General features: G+C 42.2%; 1 protein-coding gene across 4 annotated transcripts in view; it reads right to left on the minus strand.

Moving 5' to 3' along the window:
- The window catches only part of GNB1L (G protein subunit beta 1 like), a 41587-nt gene that overhangs the window by 1655 nt on the left and 14133 nt on the right, over positions 1 to 25799 (minus strand). For all 4 annotated transcript variants that reach the window (XM_064168878.1, XM_064168879.1, XM_064168880.1 and 1 more), the window contains exons 2-6: positions 14718 to 14888; positions 14370 to 14495; positions 12265 to 12427; positions 8660 to 8758; positions 3831 to 4046 (exon numbers count right to left, since the gene is read on the minus strand). In XM_064168878.1, coding sequence (XP_064024948.1) covers positions 3831 to 4046; positions 8660 to 8758; positions 12265 to 12427; positions 14370 to 14495; positions 14718 to 14833 — 720 coding nt within the window. In that variant the 5' untranslated portion in view covers positions 14834 to 14888. The remainder of the gene's footprint in view (positions 1 to 3830; positions 4047 to 8659; positions 8759 to 12264; positions 12428 to 14369; positions 14496 to 14717; positions 14889 to 25799) is intronic.

The raw sequence follows: 25799 nt of genomic DNA on the forward strand, positions 1-25799 counted from the left end.
TGGAAAACACCTTTTGAGTGTTTGCTGAGCTCAGGGTAGTGTTATTTAAAAGCAGAACTGGAAATCTCACATTAATGCCACCTTCCACTTAAGGCTGAATCTGTAGCTGTCTTACACCAAAGCATGTTTTGATATGCTGTGTGTTTGCTGTTTTTCTGAGTGGGAAGGGACCGGCAAGCATATTGCAGCTAAGGAGCCTTCCTCCTTGAAGTACATTCCATGACACACAGATAGCACAGAAGTAAAAATAATGTATTAGTTGCAGATAATGTAGTGATAATGCTGGATGTAGAAAGTTACACCTCCAGAAATGCTAGTCGAAGGTGATTTCAAATGCAGTTGAACACTTCTTGGAGTCTCACAGGCACAAAGCTGTAAGCAGTTCTCTTCCAGGTGTGTAACAACTACTCAGACAGCAAGAGATGTGCAGTTTGATGAGAGAAAAGGCTAAATGAAACCTGACACAATTCTTGCAGGCTACAAACATTCCTTTCAAAAGGACCTGACAAACATGTCTGCAACCGACTGAGAAGAGACGACAGCAAACTTTGCTCCAACAGTAGGAGGCTGAAGGTGCACCTTTCTGTGTGGCTGCTACTGTAAGAGCAGCGCCTTTTGCTAGTACCCATGTTCTTCCAGGCTCCCCAGCCACGCTGATGTGGCATGGCTTCAGTGGGATTTTTGTTGGCACTTGCACACTGGGGAGGAAAGGATTCATTACTTACATCACCAGCCTAGCAAATGTCAGCTGGGCCTCACTCTGTAACAGATTATTAGCTAATGGCTATAACCAGTCCTGGGTGTGGTGCTTCCCATCATTACTGTCAATTATATGGGCAAGATCCATACAGCAAAATCAGGGCAACTGGGAGAAATCGTATGTCAGCAGCAAGTTACAACTTGAAAATGAAGCCTATAATGATGATGCCTTCTGGCTATGGAACATGAGGGAACAGTGGGCACTTGTGCACAGTCTGCAAATATAAGAGGTGAGAGAGAAAAACAAACCAAAGCAGAACATCTTGCTCAAGGTACATGCAGCCAGGTGAAATCCTAGCATCAGGATTTGTGCCATCCAGTCGCTTATGGGCAACTACTGCAGTCACATGCACACCAGCATCATTTCCTAGCCAGCAAATCAGCTTGTAATAAAGAAAACAGAGGGGGAAAACAGGTGAGCTGCTTTCAGCCAGTCATGATCAGGGGTACTTGTGTCTATTAGCAGATAAATTAAGAAGTGTTGAGGTCCTGAGGCAAACAGATATTCACCTTCCACCCCCCGCCCCCACCACGTGCTATCTATGGTTTTTCCTTTGTTTCTTTTAGTTTCCCTCTCCCACACCCAAATCATGTTGCCAGGTCCTGTTCTTATTAGAAAAACAGTCAAGGTAGTGGCAGCCCTAAGCATTTGAGGGAAAAGCCTCAGCAACCTAACCAACAAAACTTGTGTGCTCATTTCCATTACAGCTTATAGAATATTTGTTTTCTTGTCATGTACAAAGAAGCTTCTGTGATTATCAGGTTTCTTAGTTCTGCTTTGTTTATTCACCTGCAAAAGCTGTTTACCCCCTACCTTCTATCACAAACATCATAATTGCACTATCTTGTCCAAATCAGCAGGCTCATAACCAATCCAGTCATTTGCTGACAGTGATGATTTAAGCAACTTGCAAAGACAATACAGCAAGCTTTCCCCATAGCAGTAAACTATGAAGTTACCTTCATCATCTATTAATTGACACACTGGACCTCTGCCACTCAAAACAGAACTGAAGTGCCATCGTTGCGTCATTATTTCTCCAACGGCAGATAGCTATGCACCACATTTACTTATTAAAACCTTTTAGAATAAAAATAATGTGCCACTGAGTGGTTTTCCAACATCTACCATTACCTCAAGTACCTGGAATGTCAGGGTAAAAAAAAAATCCCCATCTGGTTTATATTATTAATGCAATAGTGGAAAAAAAAACTTAAATCTATGTCCATGACAATCTGTACTGCTCCTATGAAAGATGCATTTTATTAGAGCATTCACACTGCACATGAAGCACAGAATCATTACTTATAGTTTATCATGGTTGGCATTTAAATTTCTTTTGAGAGAGCTTCTGTCTCTTAGTGTGATGTGCTGAAGATGGTAGCTAATCCTACACTCCTGGGAATGTGAGTACCCCCTGCAAAATAATACTGAACTGTTTTAGGTGAACAAATGCTGGTTTTTTTCTATGAGTCCTACCTGTAGCCCTGCACTACAGTTAACGCAGGACTGAAATGTGCTGTAGGCAATAGTATCTTCTTTGACTTTCAGAACAAGCTTTGCTATAATAAATATGAAGGAACAGCTTCCTCCCTCCCCAACTCCAGAGTATTTGAAGCTTTAAGAAGCCTGTCCGGATGTCAGATTCCTGACACCTTGGCCTTAGAAAACTAGTTTCAATACCAGGTTTCTTCATTTGCTCACTTTCCTTCTGTTTCTATGAGCTAAGGACAGCAGGTGTGTGTTAACAGACAGGAAATTTGGAGTAGGGGGAGGGCAAACACGACAAAAAAACCCCACCCTGAATCATGACACTTGTGTATGAGATTTGTCTAAATTTTTCTTTATCACATTAGCTTAATGTCTTTGTTACTTAGGCTAGAGTGCCTCTCTTACTTCTTGCCATAGTGCTTATTAAAGTTCAGATGTTGTCCTCAGTGAGTCTGTGTCCTCCAAACCTGACCTCAAGTGGATGCATTTATAGTACATGCACTGGTGTCCTTTGTAAGTGCTGGCTCTGTGGGGATGCCTAACACAGTATGTCCCTCCAGTGAGCCTCCAGGTGAGGGCTGAGCACTGTTCAGAAACAGCATTAACTTACCACTCTATCAGAAGATTTCCACCAGAGGTGTGGACTGGAAGAGTGATTAGTCTTCCATGGATTGGTGCATGCAGCAGCTCTCTTCTCAAGGATGCTACAAGGGGCATACAGGGGCTGATTCAGGCCCTCTTCACTATGTGTCCAGGGGACAATTGCCACTTTAAAAAGGTTGAAGCTCTTGGCAGTAGAGAGGCTATACATGGGCTATTTTCATATGCTTTTATTTATGCACTTCATTTCCACACTTAGTTAAAACCTACTTAACCCCTGGGCACTGTTGGAACACTTGCTAAAGTTGTCTAGATTAAGCAATATTTATTGCTATTCAGTAGCAGAGCCTGAAGTGGTGATTATGAGACCTCCTTCTAAACCAGCCATTCCAGGTATGTGTAGCTCAGACACCAACTGTTACCTCCAATTAAGTTATTTTCCCTGTCTCCATCTAGGGCTTTAAAGGTGCCAAAGGAAGCTGGTTGCCTAAACCTCCCATGTGTTTGGTGCTAGCTGGGCTACTCCTGCACTTTTTTGCCTGTGAAGTATTTCATGGAATATTTCTGCCTTTCACATAGTGGAAAGAAAGCTCTCTCCATTCAAGCAGAACCTTTGGAAAAGCAATCCTTTGTTTCTCATTTTTGTAACTCATTTATAATATTTAGGGCATTCCAAGAGCTGGATACTAGTAACGTGATAAATGAAGATACAGAGGCAATGGCTTGAGTAATGCTAGGCTTGTGTGCCTGTTGCAACTTTGGTAAAACCAGAAACATGTGAGAGAAGGGTTTTTTCTGTTTTTTAAAGCCTCACCATCTTTTGCTAAGTCTACTCACATTGCACAGACATTCTAACCAGTCTGTGATTAATTAGCTAGAGATCTGCAACAACTCCTCTTCATGACCAAATATTTTTTCACTCTATCAAGCTGTTAGTGCAAAGTGGGATAAATGACACTAGAGGGCCAATGATCCTGACCTGGAGGTTCTGTTGTTCATTGAGGCTCCAGATGCTAAGCACCTTTTCAGATGAGCCTGAGATCCCCTTGGTCTTCTCCAAGTCAAAGTCAAGGCTCATCACTGGCTCCTGGTGGCAAACAAGTCGGCTCATTGCTTTTCCCATTGACAGATTCCAAAGGACCACTGATCCATCTTCATAGCCAGCTAGAAGCAAAGGTTGTGAACCACAGCTGAGCTGATCAAGGGAAAAAAAGCAAAATTGTTTGAGAAGTAAATAGTCTGTTAGGAAGATTATCAGCCCCAGGCAAGTTTCAGTCTAAGCATCAAGAAAACAAATTAAAAGGTTGAGTGGTGTAGAAGTGAAAAGTTTGGAAGTCTGAATGTCACATCTGGATAGTCCATCCACTTACAGAAAGTATTTCTAGGTAACTGCTGACATGCACTCACTGTTTTTGTAGCTACATGCATACATATAGAACAGTTCTCTCTGAAAACCCACGCCCCATGACATCTGAAAAGAAGGCTGCCTGACGCTTTCAGAAGCCTCACTGCCTCAGTTTTGTTTGTGTTCCTGGAAAGGAATCACTTAGAGCAGCTGCGTTACTGTGAAGCTACAGAAACCCTTATGGACACTGGAGGAGGTGCCACGGTTAAAGATTCTGGTGTCACACTGCCAAGTGTGGGGTTACACATGGGGCTCACTTACCCAAGTGCACCACTGTGCTTAAAGGTAAACATGGAACCTCTCCTCAGGAATCTCTGGGTGAGTCACCAAGGGGTTAACGGGTGCCTGAGTCCCACTGTAACCAATTGAAAGCTATTTTGATTAATGATGTCACAGGCCAAAGGGCATGGCACCCTGGGCAGACACCTAATTTATTTAAGCCTCTGAAATAACTCAAAGGAGGGAACATTACTGGATTACATGTCACACTTAAGGAAAATATTCATCATTGCTCCAGCCAAAAGACTAATGACCCTGACCGTAAGCAGTAACTGGCTATGTGAGTGAAGATGCAAATCCCTAACGAAAAGCACCTAAAAGCTAGGCATCTGTTAATGCCAGTTAGTGCTTTAACAGGAGAAGAAACACCAAAGCAGCAGGCACTGGGATTATGGCCATCTCATGCAGGCACATCTAAGAAATGTATCCAGCAGGTTATCTGGCTCTTTCCAAATCCTGTCTGAGCCTACAGGATTTGTGCCCTTGGTATTCAGTTCAAAATAAAGGTAAAGGATAAGGACATGTATAAAGAATTAATGTTTACTGGTACCACATTATTAAATGAGATTCTTCACACTTGCAGACTGCCAGTGCCATGATACAGTGGCCAAAGCCTCACTGCCTCTTAAGAATGGCCCAAACTATTCTCCCACTGGTTAGTATTTGTTCTAGGGGGAGTTAAACTAACAGGAGATGGGTGGTCTTGGCAATAAGACTGTTGAGTAACAGCCTCATGTTCTCTCTCAGATTCATTCAGCCTAAAGAAGTGATTAAATAAGGCATGGATCTCGTGAGCAGGGAAGAAAACTGCCCCTTAGAAGGAAACCAGGGGAAATCCCCAACATCATCTCTCTGCACAGCTCTGTCCACACCTGGAATCCTGCAGCAGCCTAACTCCTTGCTTTAAGATCTCTTGTTTTGGCAGAGTAGGGTGCATATGCTAGCTAGAAAGGCCTACAAAGGGTCTCTGATAGTGCCCAAAACTCTGCACAATCTTGCTGTCAAATTTGGGCTATGTTAAAATAATCTAACATTAGAGCAATGACTATGTGCCAAAGACATGTGAATTAACATCAGCTCATCTGCTCTTCTGGATGGAGAGTCTCTGGGAGAAGTTAAAAAATAGCATTACTGAAATGAATACTTCAGCTTTTGTTTATAGTTAATAAAGGGCAATAGCTTTAAAGCAGAATGTAGTATTTCCTGAATACTTTTACTAAGTTCTAAAAAGCCCCAGTTTGTGTCTAACCTCCATGCCTAGTTATTTGTACTGCTCCGAGCAGGTGACTGCTGCGTGGCCCCGGGGCTCTGGAGCAGGTAGAGCTTTCATCAGCCAGAGGAGCAGGGCAGGGTTTGCTCTGCCTGGCTCAGAGCCGGGTGGCCAGAATTACATGGGTGCTCATGGCCCTCATTAAGATAAGAGAGACAGGTGAGTGCTCGGCAGTACGGCAAATGCCAAGCACCACCTTTTCTTTTTCCATGCTGTGGGTATCTCAGCTTAGATTTGAAAAGCAGAGTTTGCAAGTGAGGGCTGAGACTGGTGTCTGACACGAAGGCTCCCAACACTTCTTCCTGCCTTTCCCTAATCACACAAAGTGTAGTATTTCAATGGGTACATGCAATTGAACTTAAATAAAAGCTTTTGAGAGATCTGGGAGCTCTCAGCCTGACACCCACCCCACCAAGCAGGCTGCTTACTTCACTGCTGGTGAAGAGTCTTCACCATTCACATTCTGTTTCAGAGGGAAAATTAAATTATAAAGCATTGTTCTTCCTAAGCAGAACATTTCGTTGTTGCATTTGGATAACTGTCAAGGAAGGAAGAAAAGGTGATCTGCTGTCAACTCGACAGGAATAATTGCTACAGTTTATATAAAGTAATAACTCTGTGTTTCCAGTTTCTACATGCATTATTCCTGTTGAATTATTTCGTTTGCACCATTACGCAACATGATGCCTTCCCCAGGGAGTGCAAAAAATGTAAGGGAAGACTGTCCTTACTCCAGCAAATCCTGCTCCACCCAATTAGTAATAGCAGGAAGGTGTGAAGCTGAAGGGACAATGCTTTTAAAACGACTATGAACTTTCCAAAGGAAAAACCCTCACTGAACTAACTAATACACTTAAGGTCAGGTACAGTAAAATGAGTGTGGGAAATGCTTCAGGAAACCCAGATAAACCACTGGAAGCTTTTTAATGCCTAGGAGAAGCTAGCAAGGCTTAACTCTACGGGCCCAACCTAAGCCTCCATCTGCTCTCCAGTGAAGCTCCCAGTTCCTGCTGCTGTGGTTGAGGCACATTGTTTCCCTGGATCTTCTTTTTGTTGGCATGCAGAAAAATACAATGACACACGGCTGCAGCCCCCAGACTTTCGTTGGACAACAACCCTGAGCATGCTACTTTTCAGACCATTATGTGGTTCTCTCCATGTCAGCTTCTGTTTCAACTTGTCAACATGTACTGTGCCATAAGCAACCTCAAATAGTCTCTTAGGCAACAGGTTGCCAGCGAGCACCGTGCTGGGAAGTGCTCATCTCCCAGCTAGGTATTGCCCAACGCAGCAGTGCACAGAGGAATCCTGGATGGCCTCTGTTCAGGAAGGGCTGTGCCTGGCTGCACTTGTGTTCTGCTTTTATGCTTAGGGCCTTACTCACTGAGCTGCTTCCAGTGAAACCACAAAACAGAATGCAGAGCATCACTTCGGTACACCACATGTAATTATTTGCCCTTAAGAGAATCCTCCTCTCCATGCTTTTAAACCATGTTGCACACATTTGTAAGAGCAAATACAGCTGTGAGGCTGTAAGGGATTATCTGTCTTTGCCTGCTGCAGTCTAGGAAGTTGTGGTGACTTCCCAAAGCCAGAATTTGCATGGAGTAATTTACTTCTCCCAATTCCCCATACTCTGCATTATCCCCACTGGCAAGAAAATTAAAAACTACATAAAATTAAGACTCTGCACCTGCTCTGCTTCCTAGAGGAATAGCAATATTAATGGATGTAGACAGTATGGCAGGACAGAGGACTTCTTATACCAGCAACAGAATTTTCAACACTGAACATTTCCTCAGTTATCTTCATCTTATTAAAAAATGTGCAGGAGACAGAAAGCCTCATTCATTTCCTGGAGTCCTGAACACTGATTGCATTTTTAGGAGAAACTTTCTGTTTAGTAAGAGTCTAATCAGTCGATTTAATTTTCCTTCTCATTCTTCCCCTGGTTTTTAATTACAGCATGGGACTTGAACTGTGGCCTCTCCTACATTTGTCTGAAGTCAGCAACTGAATTCTTCTAGACCTCAGTTGGTTCAGGACCTTGAGTGAAGCCACCAAAGACCTCAAATTCATAACTGACTGGTTAGTTTTTCAGCTGAACTCAATATAAATGTTTAGGTGACCCTGTACGAATAACCTACTTGAAGTCAGCTCAGATGATGCCGCAGACTTAACACAGTAAGGGGGTCAGGGGGTTAAAACTGGCAATCAGCTTTACCACCAGTTCTTTGAAGACTGAGAACCAACCACCTGAACTCCTTCCTCCCTCTACTGCCACCTTTTTGTATTACTTGTCTTTCACTGTTGGCATCCTACAGACATGATTTGCTGGATACTCTGCAAATATGAGGGCTGTCATTACCTGTTTTTATTCACCTTTTTGCCCAAAGTCAGCATCATCATAAATAGTTTGTTCCTATTGTGTATTTGGAGTAGAAATATTCATCGAGTGCTTCCTCATCCTGAGGGCACTGAGATGAATGTAATCTGCCATTAAACTCACTGTTTTGAAGTGATTCAAACCCAATCATTTCCCATCACTCGTAATGCATCAAGAAATCCTACCAAACAACTGGCTTTGGTAAGTCACTCATTCCCCTCCCGATTGATGCAAACCCCTTACCTGTCCTTAGGATACAAAGCTTCCCCTCAGCAAGTCTTCCATTAAAGATTGGAAAGCTCTGAAAGTTACATTAAGGATGTTCACAAATCTTTCCCCCCTTTAATAGTATAATTACTTGATTGGTTTGATAATAAATCAAAATCCAAGTGAGGAAAGATTCATGTGCTTCCTATAAAATGAATCACAGGGAAAACATTTCACAATTAGCAAGCACTCTTGCCTTACCTGCCATAACTTCAGACACATGGGCATGCCCAGCTTGGCACCCAGCTCTGGCTTCAAGGTACAGACTGACGTCTTGGATGGCAGCTCCAAAACCTGAACCTGACATCAGGAAAACAAGAGGTTTTGGTCAGGCTCCAGGTCAAAATTCTGCTGTTAAAAACACAAGTCTTTTCAGGTGATTAAGGCCAGCATAGGCTTTTCCAGTACAAACTGTCTGGAGGAAACTGAGGAATGTGCATTGCGTTGGAGCTGCAGGGGAATCTACAGCTTTCTGAAGAAATGCATTGCTTTAGGAGTGAGCAGGCAATGCTAGAGTCAACTCATCCTCTTCAGTGTAGTCATCTGTATCACAGTCTTCTTCCCATGCAGCAGATGATTCTCTTCAGACTAGGTAATACTGCAGACCCTGAAAACACTTCCCTGCCTCCTCTCCCCCTTCTCCATCTCTGTTGCTAATTCTTTTGTTATAAGTGTTTGGCCATCCCCAGGGAAGCCAGGCTGTGTCAGGCACAATGGCTGGAGTTGGACTTGATGATCTCTTTGGGTCCCTTCCAACCCCTGACATCTGTGATCCTGTGGTTACTCAGGATGACAAACAGCACCACTCTGAACATCTCTCCTTCTTGCCTCAGATTTTATGACACTCTTAAAGGTCTTTTCCAGCCTAAATGATTCTATATGGTTGGGGTATGCCTTTGGTCAGCTGTCCCAGCTGTTGTCTCCTCCCAACTACTTGTACATCCTCTGCCTACTCACTGGTGAGGTGTGGAGCAGAAAAGGCCTTGTCTCCATGTAAGCACTGCTCAGGTGTGATGAGAACATCCCTGTGTTATCAACAGAGTTTCCAGCACAAATCCAAACCACAGCCTCATACTGGCTACTGTGAAGAGAGTTAATTCTACCCCAACCCAAACCAACACAGGAGATCTTTTATTTTAATTAAAGAATGGTCTGCACCAGGCTGTAAAAGTCAAGGGCTTGGGCCGTCTGATAAATCCAGCAGCACCACTCAGCCCAGGCTGTTTCAGAATGTGTGAGCCCAGCAGTGCTGTTGGACAGCCCCAGTCACGCAAATTTCCTCAAGCATCTGAGATGAGCTATTACCCAAATATGGCTCCTCTGGGAGCCATCCATCAAGACCACGGCAGCTGCAATGGCTTTCCAATCCCATACCTTTGGTTCAAAGCTTGCCAGAACATCTTCCTCTTTCTAGAGGTTGTGGCTAGCCTGCCAACAGGCAGCTGCGCTCCAGGACCGCAAGTTAACGCTGTGCTGAACACCATGCACAGAACACTTTCCAAAGCCACTTAGCAATGGAGCAGGAAACTACTCTCCAGATTGGAGGAGTGGAGACTACAGCACAGAGCCAGCTAGTACATACACCAAATCTAGGAACAGACCAGAGTTTGAGCTTCTGGGAATTCTGGGAATTTGGAGCTACACTCTCAATGAAAGATGCTTTTCTCTTGGCAACTTCCTTGCTGTTGACGTAATGACCAAGTTAACTGTTGCAGGGATTGAGCTAGACCTGTGAGGATGACCTGCTCTCATCCCGTGCTCTCAAAGGGAATTGGCTCCCCAGAGAGACTCAAACTTTTACAGAATGAGGAGGGATAAATGCACTGTGATAAATGCTCTCCTGTAGGTTGAAAGTAAAGAACTCCAACTTCCCTTGCTTTACTTTCATGAAAAACCAACTGGTACCGGGGCTACAGCTGAGCTTGCAGAGGACAAAGGAAACCACAGAGATGATGAAAGCTTTCTGCAGCAGGCAAGGAGGCGTGAGCTCCTCTCGCTAGATTGACAGTTGCAGAGACTGCCTGCATTAGAGGCAGCTGAGCCTCAGCAGTAAATACTATTTCATGTATTTTGACAACTGTAACCTAAAACTTGAAGTTCTGTGTTTATATTGGTTTTGCTTAATAGGAGAAAGATTTGCCTTTGCCTGAGGTTAACAGTGTTCCTGGGTGGCTAAAACTGGCCACAAGGAAACACACCCTTTTTCTTTTTCACATTAATAAAGCTTTTAGCATGTTTCTGGCAAATTGGCAAGAAAAGTGCATGTAACTCATAATTGGTGATTTAAATGCAATCATGAACAAATAAATGCCTGTTCAGATCTCATTATTTATGGACTGAACCTGTTTTAAGACAGAATTACTCTTTTCTTGGGCACCAGCCAAGCATAAACACTTATTAAGTCTTAATTTTAATCATAAGCTGCAAATGTACTGTGTCTCACACGGTGCTGCCTATCTGGAAGCACCATATATTATGGGAGCTTATGTGGGAGCATATTGAAACCTGACCCAGCTGTAATGTGGAGGTTCTTACACAGCATGGAACTCTTTTACCTCAGGAGACAGCAAATTGTTATCAGTTTGCAGAGCCCAAGCAACAGAGTTGTAAGAGACACTGGGACAAATGTCTGCACTTTGGGCCAGATGACTATTTAATTCTTTACTGTAGTGTGTGTGTTCTTTGCCTGATACAAACTCTTCTCCAGCTGACACAAGAATGCACTTGTCAGGTTTGTTTAACTTCAGCATTAATGAGCACTGCTGTAAAATAGAGAGTTCACTGATCACAATGAGGTACAGGGCTCTGAGTGGTTGTTTGCTGGTGCAGTGGTTGTGTCTACAGGTTTGTTCAGTTCTGCAAAAGGCTGAATGTTCTGGCCATGAGCCAGCAGAATACTTAAACATGTGCTTGACTTTGGAATAACCAAAAGCTCACATTTTCTTGCACTGCAGGTACCGTGCCCACTTAGTGCTGTGTGTATCAGATGTGCAGTTTCAAGATACACATCCTGCAGTCCAGAAGAGCTTGTGACCTTTTGTGCTCATGAACCATTACCTACCATATGTATTTTTGTATTGCTGTCACATCTTTCTCTTCCCCATGTTTTTGGTATTTTGATGTCAAGTACTGTAAATTATTTTTGTGTGTTGTCTTCAAATGGTCATTCAAAGAGAAGAAAAGTAGGATTTCAACAAAGGAGAAGTGGAAATTGCCAACAAAGCTGTCAGTCAGTGACTGCTGTGATAAGGGGTATTAGGTGTGGACTTAGCCAGCAGCAACTGAAATGGACCCTACAATTACCTTACACTGAGCAAACCTCTACTGCCAGTAGTCACTCAGCTATTTCCAGCCAAGTACCAGCTAAAGAATTAGCCTGGGGTGGAAGACCATGTATTGCATTACAAATCACCTGCACCTCCCCTTCTCTTGCCAAACGTGACTACTTTCAGCTTGAGCTGGAGGATGAGTACCTCCATCTGATGACAGACTTTCTAACCCCAGAAGGACTCTAGTTCCCCTTGACAGTATTCAGCAGCATCAGAAGAGATTTCAAACCCCCTGCACATGACAGATAAGCAGCAGCTGCAAATACTTTAAATGTCAGACAAATCTTGGGGTGCTATCCTTGTTATTAGTTATACAATTCAGTCACCTTTCTGGCAGGGAGTACTAGTGATTAGAACCCCTGAAGGTTCTGTGTGCTGCCCTCTCTTGAGCAATATGCAAGCCATGATGTTTACCCTTCTGATCTCATTTCGAAACCAAAACCAATCTCCCAAGCACCAGAAAAAGAAACTTCCTACCTCCTCCAGGGCTTTGGAGGCCATGGCCATTAGCCAGCGTTCCTGTGCCACCTTTAACAGAGAGCACCTGCAGAATCCCACGTTCTCCGTGCAGACAGAATCCATCACCAACCTCCGTCCCTCTGCTAAATCCCACAGGCAGATCCTCTGGTCACGACCCTGACTGTCACAGGAAAAGAAGTTATCCGTGAGCAGGCAGGCTGAGGAAGCCAGGAGTCCTGCAGGGTAGGGTCTCAAAGCTGGGCCCTTAATGCTCTGAAAGGCTGAGTGAGCTTGGTGCTGCTTCTGTTGGGGCATTAACTGGCTCTTAAGGAAATGTGCAAGGACAGAGCATGACTGAGACCACCACCCTTCTGATGACTGCACAACCAGCCAGTAGGTTCAGAAGTTACTAGGAGGAGGGGGGACCTAAGAGTCAGTCAGGTACACTGCAGTCACAGGTCACCAGAGTTCTTTGTGAAGAGCCTGACCTAACACAGCTACACTATCTGTCTGTGCAGGCACAGCTACAAAGTCTCTTGAGCATTTGAGCACGTTCATAATAAAAATACTCACATTTTGACATTGATTAGATCTAATTTAAAAGGAACCAAAAGTATCCAGAGAGTAACACATTTATACTCTTTCATCCTAGCAATGAAACAAAAATGCCAGGCAAGTTGTCAGCTGAAAGACAAATGGCAAGACAAAAAAGACCACATCAAAGATAAATAAAAAGCTACAGTTTTTCAGTGGTCCACAGCCTCAGGGAGGGCACAGGAGATCATTATGACCACGTATATGGGCAGACACAACAGGTGAGGCACTGGCAGTGCAGCGAGTAGCAGGAATTAAACCATGAAATGCTGTGTTTAAAACATCCACACCCAGAGAACCAGCACCTGCACCATACATGTACTGGTGCAGCTCAGGCAGAGAGCCCTCTGCACACCTCTGTCCCATAGAAGTCTGTGTGTTGGCCTCACAGCAAGACCAAGGGGGCCAGACAAAGAGCACACAACATTAACTGCTGTGATCCCACTGGCCCTGCAACAAAATGCCACTGTGGAGAAGCTTCCAATCCAGAAACTACAGGCTCTGTGTCCTCATGTTATCACTTGGGACAAGGAGTCATCACAATCTCTTATCTCATTCTTATTTTCATTAGCAGTATCACCTGATGGAAGTATGAAACCACACCAGAGAGAGGTAGATACAAATCTACAAACTGTTGGAACTTCTTCAGCAGCAGCATTAAAACTCCCACCTGCTGCTCAGCTGAGTGGCAAACTGTCAAAACATTTGTAGCACTGGGCATACAACATGGTACTGCAACAAACTGCTGTGATTTAGCTTCTGAGCAGAGAAACAGAAGATACAGGTAAGTGGCGTCCTAAAATGGCCCTGCTATGTGAACTTAGAAATGCATAGCAAAAACAGAGGTATGGGAAAACTCTGTGATTATACAAACCATGTTCATTCAGGGTGATTTTATGGGGGCGAGCGTTGATAATTGTACTTAAGCAGATAACAAATATAAATGCTAATGAACTGCACTGTATACTAGAAGAGATGTCTTCTCCAGATAAACATGTCAGAACAGCTCCTAGTCATGCAGACACTTTGGCATCCACACTAGATCACCTGTCTAATCCAAAGTACACAAATATTCCCGACCTTCCCCTGCTAAAGGAGACCAGAAGATATTTTGTAACAAAGCAAAGGTTGCAGCTCCAATTCTTGCTCATTTTCAGTCTTCCACTCTCCACCTCTGATTCTTCTTTTCTTGCCTTTTCTAATATAAACTTACATGAGTTTTGATCTTCTCTAACACCCAGTTATGAAGCATTTGTCAGCTTCCAATCTGATTCAATCCCTTTCCCCAAAGACCTCACCTGATCTCAGTGCAGTACTAACACACACTATGGACCCCAAGCTGTTGTGATGTCATCATTCTTTCCACTTTCTGTTCTACAGTTTTTCTGTCTCTGTACTTTTGTACATTTCCATATGTGTTGAAGAAACTTTCAGTGACTCCAAAAATAAGTGATTCCTTTTTGTTTTCCCTTTCTTCAGGGATCACAGAAACAAGAACCATCTCCCTGGATTTTGCCTGCCTTGCTAACCTGAGGAGTCTGTCTTTACCACCCATTGTCTCCACGCAGTAGACAGAGTTTCTTCCGTGGCCATCCAGTGCTGTGTCCACTCTGCGTGTTTTCAGGTTCCAGACATGGATAAGTCCATTCTCAGACCTGGCAGTAAGAGCAGATGCAGACAATCTGAGGGGCCAGCCTGACACTTTCTCAGACTGAAGCTGTATGCACACAGATTAACGCATCCATGCCCGCTCCCCTCTCACCCCCATTCACCAACCATGCACTTTGTTCTTTACAGTTTATCTAGATAATACACTTTGTTTTAAAAGGAAATGTCCCCATGCTGCCCAGCTCAGCCAGAGATCCTGGTTTACTTACCCAGAGAAAAGAATGGGGACATCAGGTTCTTGGCCTCCACAGGAGAAATGTAGTGTGTGGACTGCAGCACTGGTACCTCTGAGCACAAACTGTGGGTCTGGAGGGGGCAGAGCCATCCAAGCAATGAACTAGGGAGTGACGGGGCACAGGCACCACAGGTGGCAGCGCAGCCTAAAGTGAAATGACAGTTTTAAATACGTGCTGGTCAGGACATTTGTTTTTCCAGGTCACTTTCCTCTTTGAATTCTCATTACTGGATGTTATTTCTCTTGGCCACCCAGCTCAAAGTGGTGCATTTCCTCCTAACACTGGCTGCTCAAGCAGCTATCTGTTTGCTGCTGCACTACTTTTTAAGCAAGGTAAGCATAGAGCTGGCTCTGTGTGTGTGTCTGCACCTCTTGTACACTTGTAAATACCAAATTGTTCAACTGTTCTCTCTGCTACAAAACACAAGAAACTGGATACCCATAATTTCAGTGGGCAAGCAATTTATCACTCCACTTACTCCCCTGGCAAGTCTCTCCCATTACTCCCTGTAAAATACTACTGTGCTTTCCACTCGCAACCAAAGCTTTGCTGGGAACATACCAACCAGAGCATTTCAGGTGAGTGTGGACCATTTTTACACAAGACTCTCATTACTCCCAAGTGCCTGAGTTTTTGGTTCCAAGCACAGTTGCTTTACAAAACAGAACTGCAGGATTCCACACTAACTTGGTGACTACAGTGCTACAAGCTGTGTTCCAGGGGTTTGTACTCCCCGGAGGATCAATGAAGAGGGACAGATGCTTGATGTCACTGGTTCACGTGTGGTCTGAGTCAACAAAGTGCAGGACAAGTGTTTGGGGAAGCAGGTCCTGTTGAACACTGGAAATGTGACAGTCTGTGTGACCTGCTCAGACACCCTCTTGCTGAGCTGCAGCTTCACTATGTATGTCCTTCCACGTTTACACTTTTGCAGGCAGCTCTGCACAAGCACCACAGGATGAAGACAGCTCTTCTGTGTTCTGACTTGCTGCAGATGACCCTGCAGACTTCTGCTGGGACAAGGTAGCCAGCAGCTTCTTTCACTGTAGGTGCAATTTACTGGAAAATAGATTCTAACATGCACTGCAATAAATATTATCACCATGAAAAGTTCTTACTGCTTTATCTGTGACATTACCAACTGTGCTTCTATTTCTGCTTCTTCCTTTCTGACCTGGCCACATACAGAAAAGGATGGCTTTTGCCTCCACAGATACCAGCTCTCATCACTCTTTCCCATCCAAGCATGGGATTACCTCAGAGTAAACAGACAGTGTTCATGATTCAGTGCAGCAAGACCAGCAGGTAGGTTTAAGCTTCTGGTTCCCAGCAGAGTAGTTGCAGAGAAACAGAACAGAGCACCAGTGCTACAAGTTAGATGGTAAATTAAACCAGATACACCATCAATTGTCACCTCGCCTCAGTGTCAGCTTTTGAGTGGTGTCTAATGGAGGCACTTGCTGCTGCACCTCATTTGCAGCCTCTGCCTTGTCTATAGATCAGTAATCACTATAGTATCTATGGGTCCTAATTAAACACAATTAGCTTTCAGGATTAGTGATGAAATAGGATTTTTCAGTGTAATGTGCAGTTCTCCCTCAATAGCACTGTAATTAGGTATGAAAATAATGAGCTCAGGAGCTAACCTCCATGTTTTAGTGCCCTGACTCATCTGTTTTATGATGGTGTCTGATGATCCAGACTCATGACAGGCTGGAGTAAATTTTCAGATGATTACATGATGTACAGGTTCACCCCCATGGTGAGATCCAGCTCCCAAGTGCCCACCTGTAACATGCTTCACCTATGTCACAGACTTGGGTTTTGCCACTGAAAGTCACCTCTGGAACACCACAGCTGTATGCTGTTGTCCTCAAAATTACACTTTGTAGAATCATAGAAATGAAACAGTAAGTAGGTGGCTTCTCAGAGGAGCAGGGTCCCTCTTCACAGTGAAACAGTCCTGCGTTACTGCACTGAGCAAGGAAGACAAAACAGAATGAGTCAAGCCAGAGGCTATCTGGGATTACAAGGCAGGTTTTTAATAGCATTTTTCTAATTACTAACACAGAAGTTTTTGCTGACAGACAGCAAATGTGTGCGTGGCTGTGGGAAGGGTTTTACCTGGCACGAAACAGACGCTCTGATGCATGTCTTTACAAGGACAGCGTTTCAGAAAAATCCTCAGACTGGCTACAGCAAAGGGGAAAAAATAACTGAAAACACACTCTCAAACTGCAAGCAAACAAAGGTGACTTTTTGCTCCTTGGAGTCTGGTCCTGTGCTTGCCTCTGCTGATCTAATGCATAAATCTGGAAATCTGGCTTAATGTTAAACCTCAGTCATTCTGATTTGGCATATGAGAGGACTCTTTATTACTTCCCATCATGACTCAGCAGATGAATGGTAGTGTGGCAGTATAAGGATCTCATTTTTCCTCCAAGTGCTGAACTATAAAATTGCATCTGTGGAGTCTTCTCAATCCATGAACTTGGACAAGTCACTTAAGACTAAAATTTAATTAAAAGTTCCTAGGTATCTCAATCAAGGGTAAGTCCCTAGGAGGTCACAAATAGAGAGAAATTCCATGCACAGATTCTAGGAAAGCATCCACCTGTTTGGCTTCTTCAGAAAAAAAGCCATTTATCATTCCACTCAGCAGGTAGCTCAGTATCTCTGCTTTACTCACATAGCATGGCATACTGTTACTGACAGCCAGTGGCTCTACCCTGCTTTGCTAAGCAGGCAGCTACAGACATGCCAAGTGCGGTGACTGTGCGACAGCTGAAGCTCCTGGGTAAACACTGCACGAGCGTCTAGGTGATTTAGACACCAAAGACTCATTTTGCCTGGATTTTCAATCCTAAATCTCTAGGACTTTTTATAGTTTCACCCCATGTGTCTGAAAAGGAGTTTTCTAATTAGCACAACATTTATTTCCTTGTTAACTCCATCTAGCCTCAGGGAGACCAATCTGTTCTTGTTAACTAGGGATATCTGCAGCATATTTAATTAAATGAATTTGATTCGTATTCAGGCTGGTCTGAGAGCAAAATGTGGCTCAAGGGCTTGAACAAGCACAGAAGTTCATTTTAAAGCATCCTGGGGCTAGACAATACGTTTGTCCCTCAGACATCCTCATGCTATGACTTCTGTCTCTTGTGCAAGGATGCTGTGAATCCTTTTGCTGGCATTGCTTGTTTGCAAGGGGCTATCACCAGTAAGAGATGCCACATTTCATTGTCTTGTTTTTTAGAAGATGTTCCACTTCTTTTTTCTTCCAGCCTTCCCTGTGCTGGTAACAGCATCCTCCTTCAGGGGCTGAGCTACACTCCCATACAATACAGACAACTGAAACTGCTTCTCACAAGGTGCACTGCAAACCCTCGGGCTCCTGCGTGGCACAATAAGTGGGAAACCCAGCTGTCCAAATCACTGTTTCGATTAGCAAACAGCTAAACACCAGATATTAGGCACTGAAAAGGGTTTTTGCCTAAAAAACTGCTTCTACTACATGCCAGAACAATTGAATTTCCTTCAAAACGATGTTATTTTAAAGAACAATTCACTAATAACATCCCTCACAAAAGTTACTTTGTTTAGGTTGCAGTTAAAATAATCTTCAAACCATTTGAATGTGCGTGCAGTGGTATTTTGGTATCATCACTTCAGCATTTGATACGAAAAAGTTAAGCCTTTATTTAATGAGAGTCATTTAAAATATGTAGATGTCAAAAGGATTACCTTAGAAAAATCTCTCAGAGAATTAAAAACATTAAGAGATTCCCACAGGAAAAATTCCAGCAGAATTCAGCAACTCTCCTGTTCCCACTCCTGTCACTTGTATTTCTATCACACATTGAAGCAAAAACAAATTGCTATTAAAATATCATCCAAATGCCCTCCTCCCCCTACAAACCCCACAGTTCAGTTTGAGATACCAACAGCTCAAGCAAAGACAAGAAAAAAACATCCTCTTTTTTCCTTTTTCTTTAGGCTTATTTGGAGTACTAAAACGCAGTGGTAAAAGAGCTTTTTCAGGTAAAAGAGAAATAAATCTCTCTAGGCATGTCTGGCAAACTGATTTGGGACTGAAACCAGCAGGTGTGCAGACATAATTACTACTGCAAAATATCCAACACATCCAGGTGTGCTCACAGAGATATAAAATCCCTGCTATTTTTTGGAAACTCCTGCTCTGCCAGGTGCCACCCTCCCAAAGGAAAAAGCAGAGCAAAGAACAGTCGAGAAAAATGCAAATAAATGCTTCCTCCGCCTTCTCAGGCTGTTTCATTCATACAAAAGCCCTTTTCCAGCCTGTGCTTCTCTGCCTACCTGTACTCACTCACAAGTTTTGTGACACTGCCATGTTCTAGAGCATCACTCTGTGCATGTGTGTTTCCCAAGTGGGTCACCAGCTGTAACTGCAGCCAGTGGAAGCAAATGACTCTCTCAAATCAACAGTGCAACACAAACAATTTTGCTTATTCCAGTACACTTACAGTCTCCAGCATTAAAATTCAGCAGGTAGCCCCTGCAGTATGAGCCTTCCAAACACAATATTCCTGTATTTCCAGCTTATGACCCACTGGACAATTGTATTTCATAGTGGGAGATCAAGAGGCTCCCAGCAGCACCTGATTCACCTCACTGAATGATGCCAGAACACAGTGGGACTTGGGGACACCTTAGATGTCCTTCATTGATGCAAAACGCTGCCTGGCCACATGGCATTTCTAGGACATGAAAAGCAAAACCCCATTTAAGGATCAGCATTTCACTACATAATGAAAAAATATGCCAGACAGATCTGCACAAGTTGAATCAGTTAAAGTTCACCTCATCTGACTGCAAAAGTGAGACTTTTAAAAGTTACTGACAACAAAAGGTCTGAAAGCAGCTATATGGTTTGGTAAACAATTCTTCAGACATGCTGTGGCAAACCTTTAAGCCCAGCTTTGCATTCTGCAAGTACAAATCAAAAGACGGCAGAACACACTGAAACAGCAAAGCTGTCAGTGGACAAGGGACGTTGTGAGACAGTCCTCGGAGAAATGCCTTTTTGTGTCCTGTATCAAGCCAACAGATACAAGCCACAAAGGTTAAAATCCAACATGCCAGGCAGCCTGCTTTTCATGTTCTTACCTAAGTCCCCTGAAATACAGCATGGCTGTTGTGTGCAGACAGAAACATGCACCAGTGAAAGTAAAATCAATAGAAGCTTGTACAGCAATTGCCTGTACAGATCAAGAGATGTGGGAGTGCTACACAAATAGTTGCAAAGGTCAGAGCCCCAGAATATATGAAAACTCACTCATCAGTCAACTAACACCACAGCTCTTGCTTTAAAACTCCCTTTGCTTTCTCTGGAGCTGAACTGACATAGAAACTGCATTCTACTTCTAGGACTTCTTTAAAGCTAATTATAAAGAAAAAAAAAAAAGACAACAAAACCCAAACCCCCAACCCCTAAATTTATTTGAAAGTGAAAATTAGAAATCAGAAGATTTTTTTTTTAAACCAAAAAATTGATTTCAAGCAGAAATGAGAATTAATAGGAACTTCTGGTTTAACCAGCACTATTAGGACACCCTCACGTTTTCAGGAGTAAGGATTAACAAATGCTTACTCTCAAATAGGTTGTTTTTCATATTACCACATACCTATGAGTACCAAAGGAGAGATTAAGCACAGTGATGTACATTATTACTTCAAATGTGACTGCAAAAAACAAAACAAAACACCAAAACAAACAAAAAAAAACCCAAAACACAAAAAACTCACCAACAAAAAAAACAAAACACACCAAAACTTTAGGGAAAAAAGACAAAATTACAAGAGTGGGCTGGAAGCACTCAGCTGTGTGCTTGTGTTCACACTGGAAAGCAGTGTCTAGATACTGTAGATGGATTTCTAGAGAGAATTCTCTTGCTCACAAAGCTGGTTAGCTAGAGACACACCAGTAACACAGGGAATGCAATGATTTAGAAGAGCTGACATCACAGACCTGTTGCCATACGGCCAGCATTACAACTGACAGGAGTCCTTCCTTCTATAAGTTGGGAACACTAAATGCTGTCACAGCTTTCATTCTAAACACTCACCACGTCACTTCTAATGACTAACAATGACTGCCTGCCCAGAAAAACCCTTCAGAAGTCTCATTGTGAGAAGTGCTGAGAACCTCCATTTCCTGCTGACTTCAAGGGAAGCGAGGAGTTCATCCTCTCCCAGGAGCTCCCCAAAATTACCTTGTCTCCTGACATTCAGAACATGAAAGATGGAAGTTTCCACATTTAAACTGTAATAGTCAATGGATTGATAGCAAGTAAAATTGCTTATCAGTAATTGGTCATATGCCAAGAAATCTGGGAGCAGAAAAGAAATGCCTAACAACCATGACGCGGTGCAACGCATTTGTAACGACTTCCGCTCAGTTACTGGCTCCTCACAGCGTTTGCACCTTTTTGTCTCCAAGCATCCCCTACATGAATGAGGCTAAACCACAATAGATTACAATTTTAAGTAGAGAGGTCTGGAAGAAAAAAAAAAAAATCAATTTCAGTGTGTAACCTCCAGGAGTACTGAGACCCAGGCCTGTGTCTTGAGGTTGACTCAAATACTTCCATCTGCAATCCTTAAAAAAAAAGTCACTGGGCAATAATTATTTCCTATATGAAAACATGGATTCAGCATGGGAACAAAACTAAGAATGACTGTAATTATTTGAAAGACACTGGGTTAGCATATGGATCTCATTGCCACTTACACATTTTGGTCACTGAAACAAAAAGCTATTAATCAATATGTAAAAGCCATAAATTAACATAAACATTAATCATTCTAATACTCCCACTGTGTCGGGCTGATAATTTTTTTCCCCCTCTTTCATTCTGACACATTCGCCTTCAGCTATCAGCTGGTTGACCTTTTTTAACACAGTTAAACAGTTTGGGCATTGCAAATCTTACTGAAGTAAACAGTTTGGAGACAGCCAAATAACATGGATAAGTTTATGCCAGAAATACTGGGTCTGAAAACATAAGAGTCCCTGCCTTACATGTCACTGCACTGGTTTTTAATAAAGGGAGTAAAAAATACAGCACTGAAAGATGAAACAGAGGAAATTCTGGTCTTCCACAAACAGGTTCATTTTGCAGATGAGGGGAAAGACACCCATCTGGTTTACTTTCTGAAACCATTAATTCCTTGGTAAAGTGTGATGATGTAACACCAGACAGCCTTGTTTGGAGAAAGGAAGAAAGCATAAAAGCCCACAGGAGTTCAGATCTGCAACATACTCTCTACAAAATGAATGAGGGGAAAGGAAAAGGACAAAAGAAGAGAACAAAAGCCTATTGACTTCAAAAACTTGAAGAGTATGAAAAAGCAAAACATCATCGAAAAAGTATTTATACCACCAAACCTAAAATGAATGTGTGAACACTTGATAAATTATTGTAATCTAGCAGAAAATTCCTAAGCCAAGGACCGTCAAAAGATCCTTCTGAGTAGCCTCTGGTTCAGCCATGCATAGCAATCTGTCAGCCACAGGCCTCTGTCTGCCCATCCTCCTTAATTAGGGGTGCTGCGCAGTGCAGCATCGGCTACAAATCTTTTCATTCCAAGAGCTAATAACACCTTCAGATAGCATAGGCTTAATTAAACATCTTCCAGACATTTTAGCAGACATTTCCTGCAATAACCTTGTTTAGTAACAAACTATTAAAAAGAATTGACAGAGAAGAAATATATCAAGTTGTTACAGCAACTGAAGTTTTTTGGGCCAGAATTATATGTCTGCAATTAAGGATTCTGTAACTCAGCAATTAAAATATCACTTTATTTGAAAACTAATTAATTCTAAACACATATTTTTCCCATGACAAACTTTTATGATCATTTAATTTATTCCATTCTAATTACACTTTAATTAATCTGCTCTTGTATAATATTATACTGTTATTCTGGCATTTGACCAATGAAGACAATAAACTGATTGCAGTTCCGTTGTGCAAGAGCAGAAACTGTCATGCCAGTTTCAACACCACATTTATTTATTTGTCTGTTCTATTACTTTGCTTTTCCTCCCACAGGGCATAGGAACATGAAACACAGCACAAATTGGATGACATTTTGTCTTCCACGTTTTTTCCTTTAAAGTGTGAAACATAACTTAAGAGTTTTCACTGTAAAGGAAACGTCTATGTAACACAATACTACCTAGTAAAAATATAACCTGTAGGAAATTAACTTATCCTTCTAAAATATATCACACAATGATTTATCAATTGATCCCTGATATACAGGACCATGTCTAGAGCTGCTAGAAACGGAGCTGTTTCCACTGACGTTGAGCTCTGCTCAGGATCTGGCCAGATATGACCAATAATAAGAGAAACCCCCCACATTTTCCTACTTATTTTAAAATTAAGTTCATTTCAGTATCCCAGGACACTTTACAAGGCACTGCATTTTAATTTCAGATGAAGTTACCTTAGATTCAGCTAAAGCGATAGCCTATAAATTCCTTTCTTACACTACACAATTGGATTAAATGCCAATTAAAGAAATACATACAAATATTTTACTGCCCATAGAATCACCAGTGTTGTATTTCATTTTGCTTTGGCCATACTTGCACTATACCCAACTTGTTTACAGTCACTCTCCAAGTTTCTCTAAATATGAAGGTCCCTGGAATTCACAATTCTTGCAAGTCTGGTGGGAGGAGATACTGAGTAGCGACTCCTATGAAGACACAATGAAGCAATCCGCTTCTCCTGTACTTTTAACACTGCTTGCATTCCTGGCTGTGTGCTTTCCTTTGCTTATGAAACACCCTTTGCTGCACACACCTTACCAAGCCTGAGATGCCTTGCAGAGGTTGCCAGTTAAATTAAAATGCACTGCAATTGGAGCTCGGACAGGGCCTTCCAAAATACTTCCATCAGACACTTTACCTTTAACAGAATTGAAAAGGCAGTAAAAAAAAACCCAAACAAACCACAAAACCAACCAACCAACCAAAAAACACCACAGAAAACATATTCCTTAAAAGAGGGGGGAAAAAAGATGCTGCCCACAACTGAACAGGCTGGTACTTTACCAGCACTGGCTCAGCAGGAGATACATTTATATCAGAATGCAGTATCCACTTCCTATCCCCCCTGTGTTTATGCTCTCAATATTTGTTTAGCAGTTAAAAAAAATATTTTAAATGGGATAAACTGATCTGAACATAAGAGAGAATGTTAAATAACTGAAGGCAATTCCTATTTGAGTCCAGCTCATGTTTCAAATGCCAGATTTTGGATCTGAACTACACCTGTCCAAACTGCTAGATGATATTGGCGAGACTGCTCAAATGAGGAAGGGTTTGCAGGATTCACTCATCACTCCAGTATTTTATAAAGCAGTTTCTCTTTGGAAGCTTTCTACTTTTGTGCAAACTACAGCATGGCTCTGAGACCAGAATTACTCTGGGTTATTCTCTGTGGGTGAATAAACTGAGGCTGGGGTAGTAAATGACTTCCCAAGGTAGCACAAGCACTAGAAGTGGGGTTAGGATTCCAGTCACGGACAGTCCCTTCCCACGCTGACTGCGATTCAGATGCCATGTAGTATTTTAAGAAACACAGCAACATGGACAGTATTTTTATCTGCATCAATTCATTTGGCTAAAACTTTAAATTCATATTCAGGTGAATTCTCAAGTTCAGAAGTAACAGCCTTTCAATAAAGACCATAACACTTGGTGCAAATCTTTTACCTTCTCCAAGAACTCCTTCAGTATTAAAAACAAAAAAACCCAAAAAAAACCACAAAAAACCCCAAAACAACAACAACAAAAAAAAAAAAAAAGATAAGAACTTAGTATTGTGTTTAAGTCCTTTAAATACAGGAGTAAAAGTTACAGATTGTAAAGTATTTTTATGCTACAAAATATCCCTCCAAATTCAAGGTTAATTACTAATAGCATCCATCATTTGTCTGTGAGGATTCTCATCCAGTACAGCTTAAGTATTTGGATAAGCCAAGTTATTGGAAAGCCAATTAGTCCAAGAAATCTAATAAGGATCACTGTAATTCCAGTGCAAACAGGAATGACATTTACAAGGCAAGTATTACCTGAATGTCAACAAATTTTAAAGTTTATTTTAACAGGTTAGGCTAAGCTTAAGCTTTAGATACAAACCCACGACTGTTCTTTCATGCCAGTTTGATCACATAAGACTATATCCATTTTGCATAAGCATGTAGGATGTATTAATTAAGTCTGCTCATCCCCCAAGGCTCTGAGATAATGCCATACTAAACTGCTACACTGCTAAAATGTGAGGGAAATTAATAAAAGTGGTCCTGCATTTAGCAGCAGCTGAATAGTGATGATGCTTAATTCCCAGTTTCTAGTACTGTTTCTAATGCCTGCTGTGCTCTCAGCAGTTGTTTCTCTCTGTTTTACGTAGTGACACTAAGGACTGCTTAGCAAATAGAAATAAACCCAGAGTTAGAGAGTTACACAGTTTACACATTTAACTTCAAGCTTCACATTCCTCATCCACCACAGACTACTTATCCATTACAGACTGCTTCTGATCAAAACCAGTAGTGAAAAATGCAGAACTGTTTCACAGCTTTAATTTGGAAGTTGAACAATTCTGCAGTACCTGAACTTGAACTCCCAGCCTTTGAATATGTGCTCAACAGCCCCCTATTGTACCACACTTTTATGCTGGCAGGAACTGAAGTGTCAGTCTTTCATCAGATAATCAGATTATGTCATGTTCTGACCAAATTCATTAGGAAAACTTTTACCAGCCCTATTATCTCAAACTAGAAAATCCAGATCAAAGTATAACCGATTTTACAGCACAATAAAACCGCTATAAATATTTAAACACTAATTAAAAGGCTTCTTTTGTTGAAAGTAAATAAATAATTGAAAGCTACCTCTTCTTAAAAATGCTATTGAATGCAACTGTATTTATCTCATGCTTCTCAGAAAACAGGACCGGGATCTATACATAGTGGGGAATGGGTAGAAATGCACTT

Source organism: Pogoniulus pusillus, chromosome 30 (assembly GCF_015220805.1).
Source record: "Pogoniulus pusillus isolate bPogPus1 chromosome 30, bPogPus1.pri, whole genome shotgun sequence".
Classification (NCBI taxonomy): Eukaryota; Metazoa; Chordata; class Aves; order Piciformes; family Lybiidae; genus Pogoniulus; species Pogoniulus pusillus.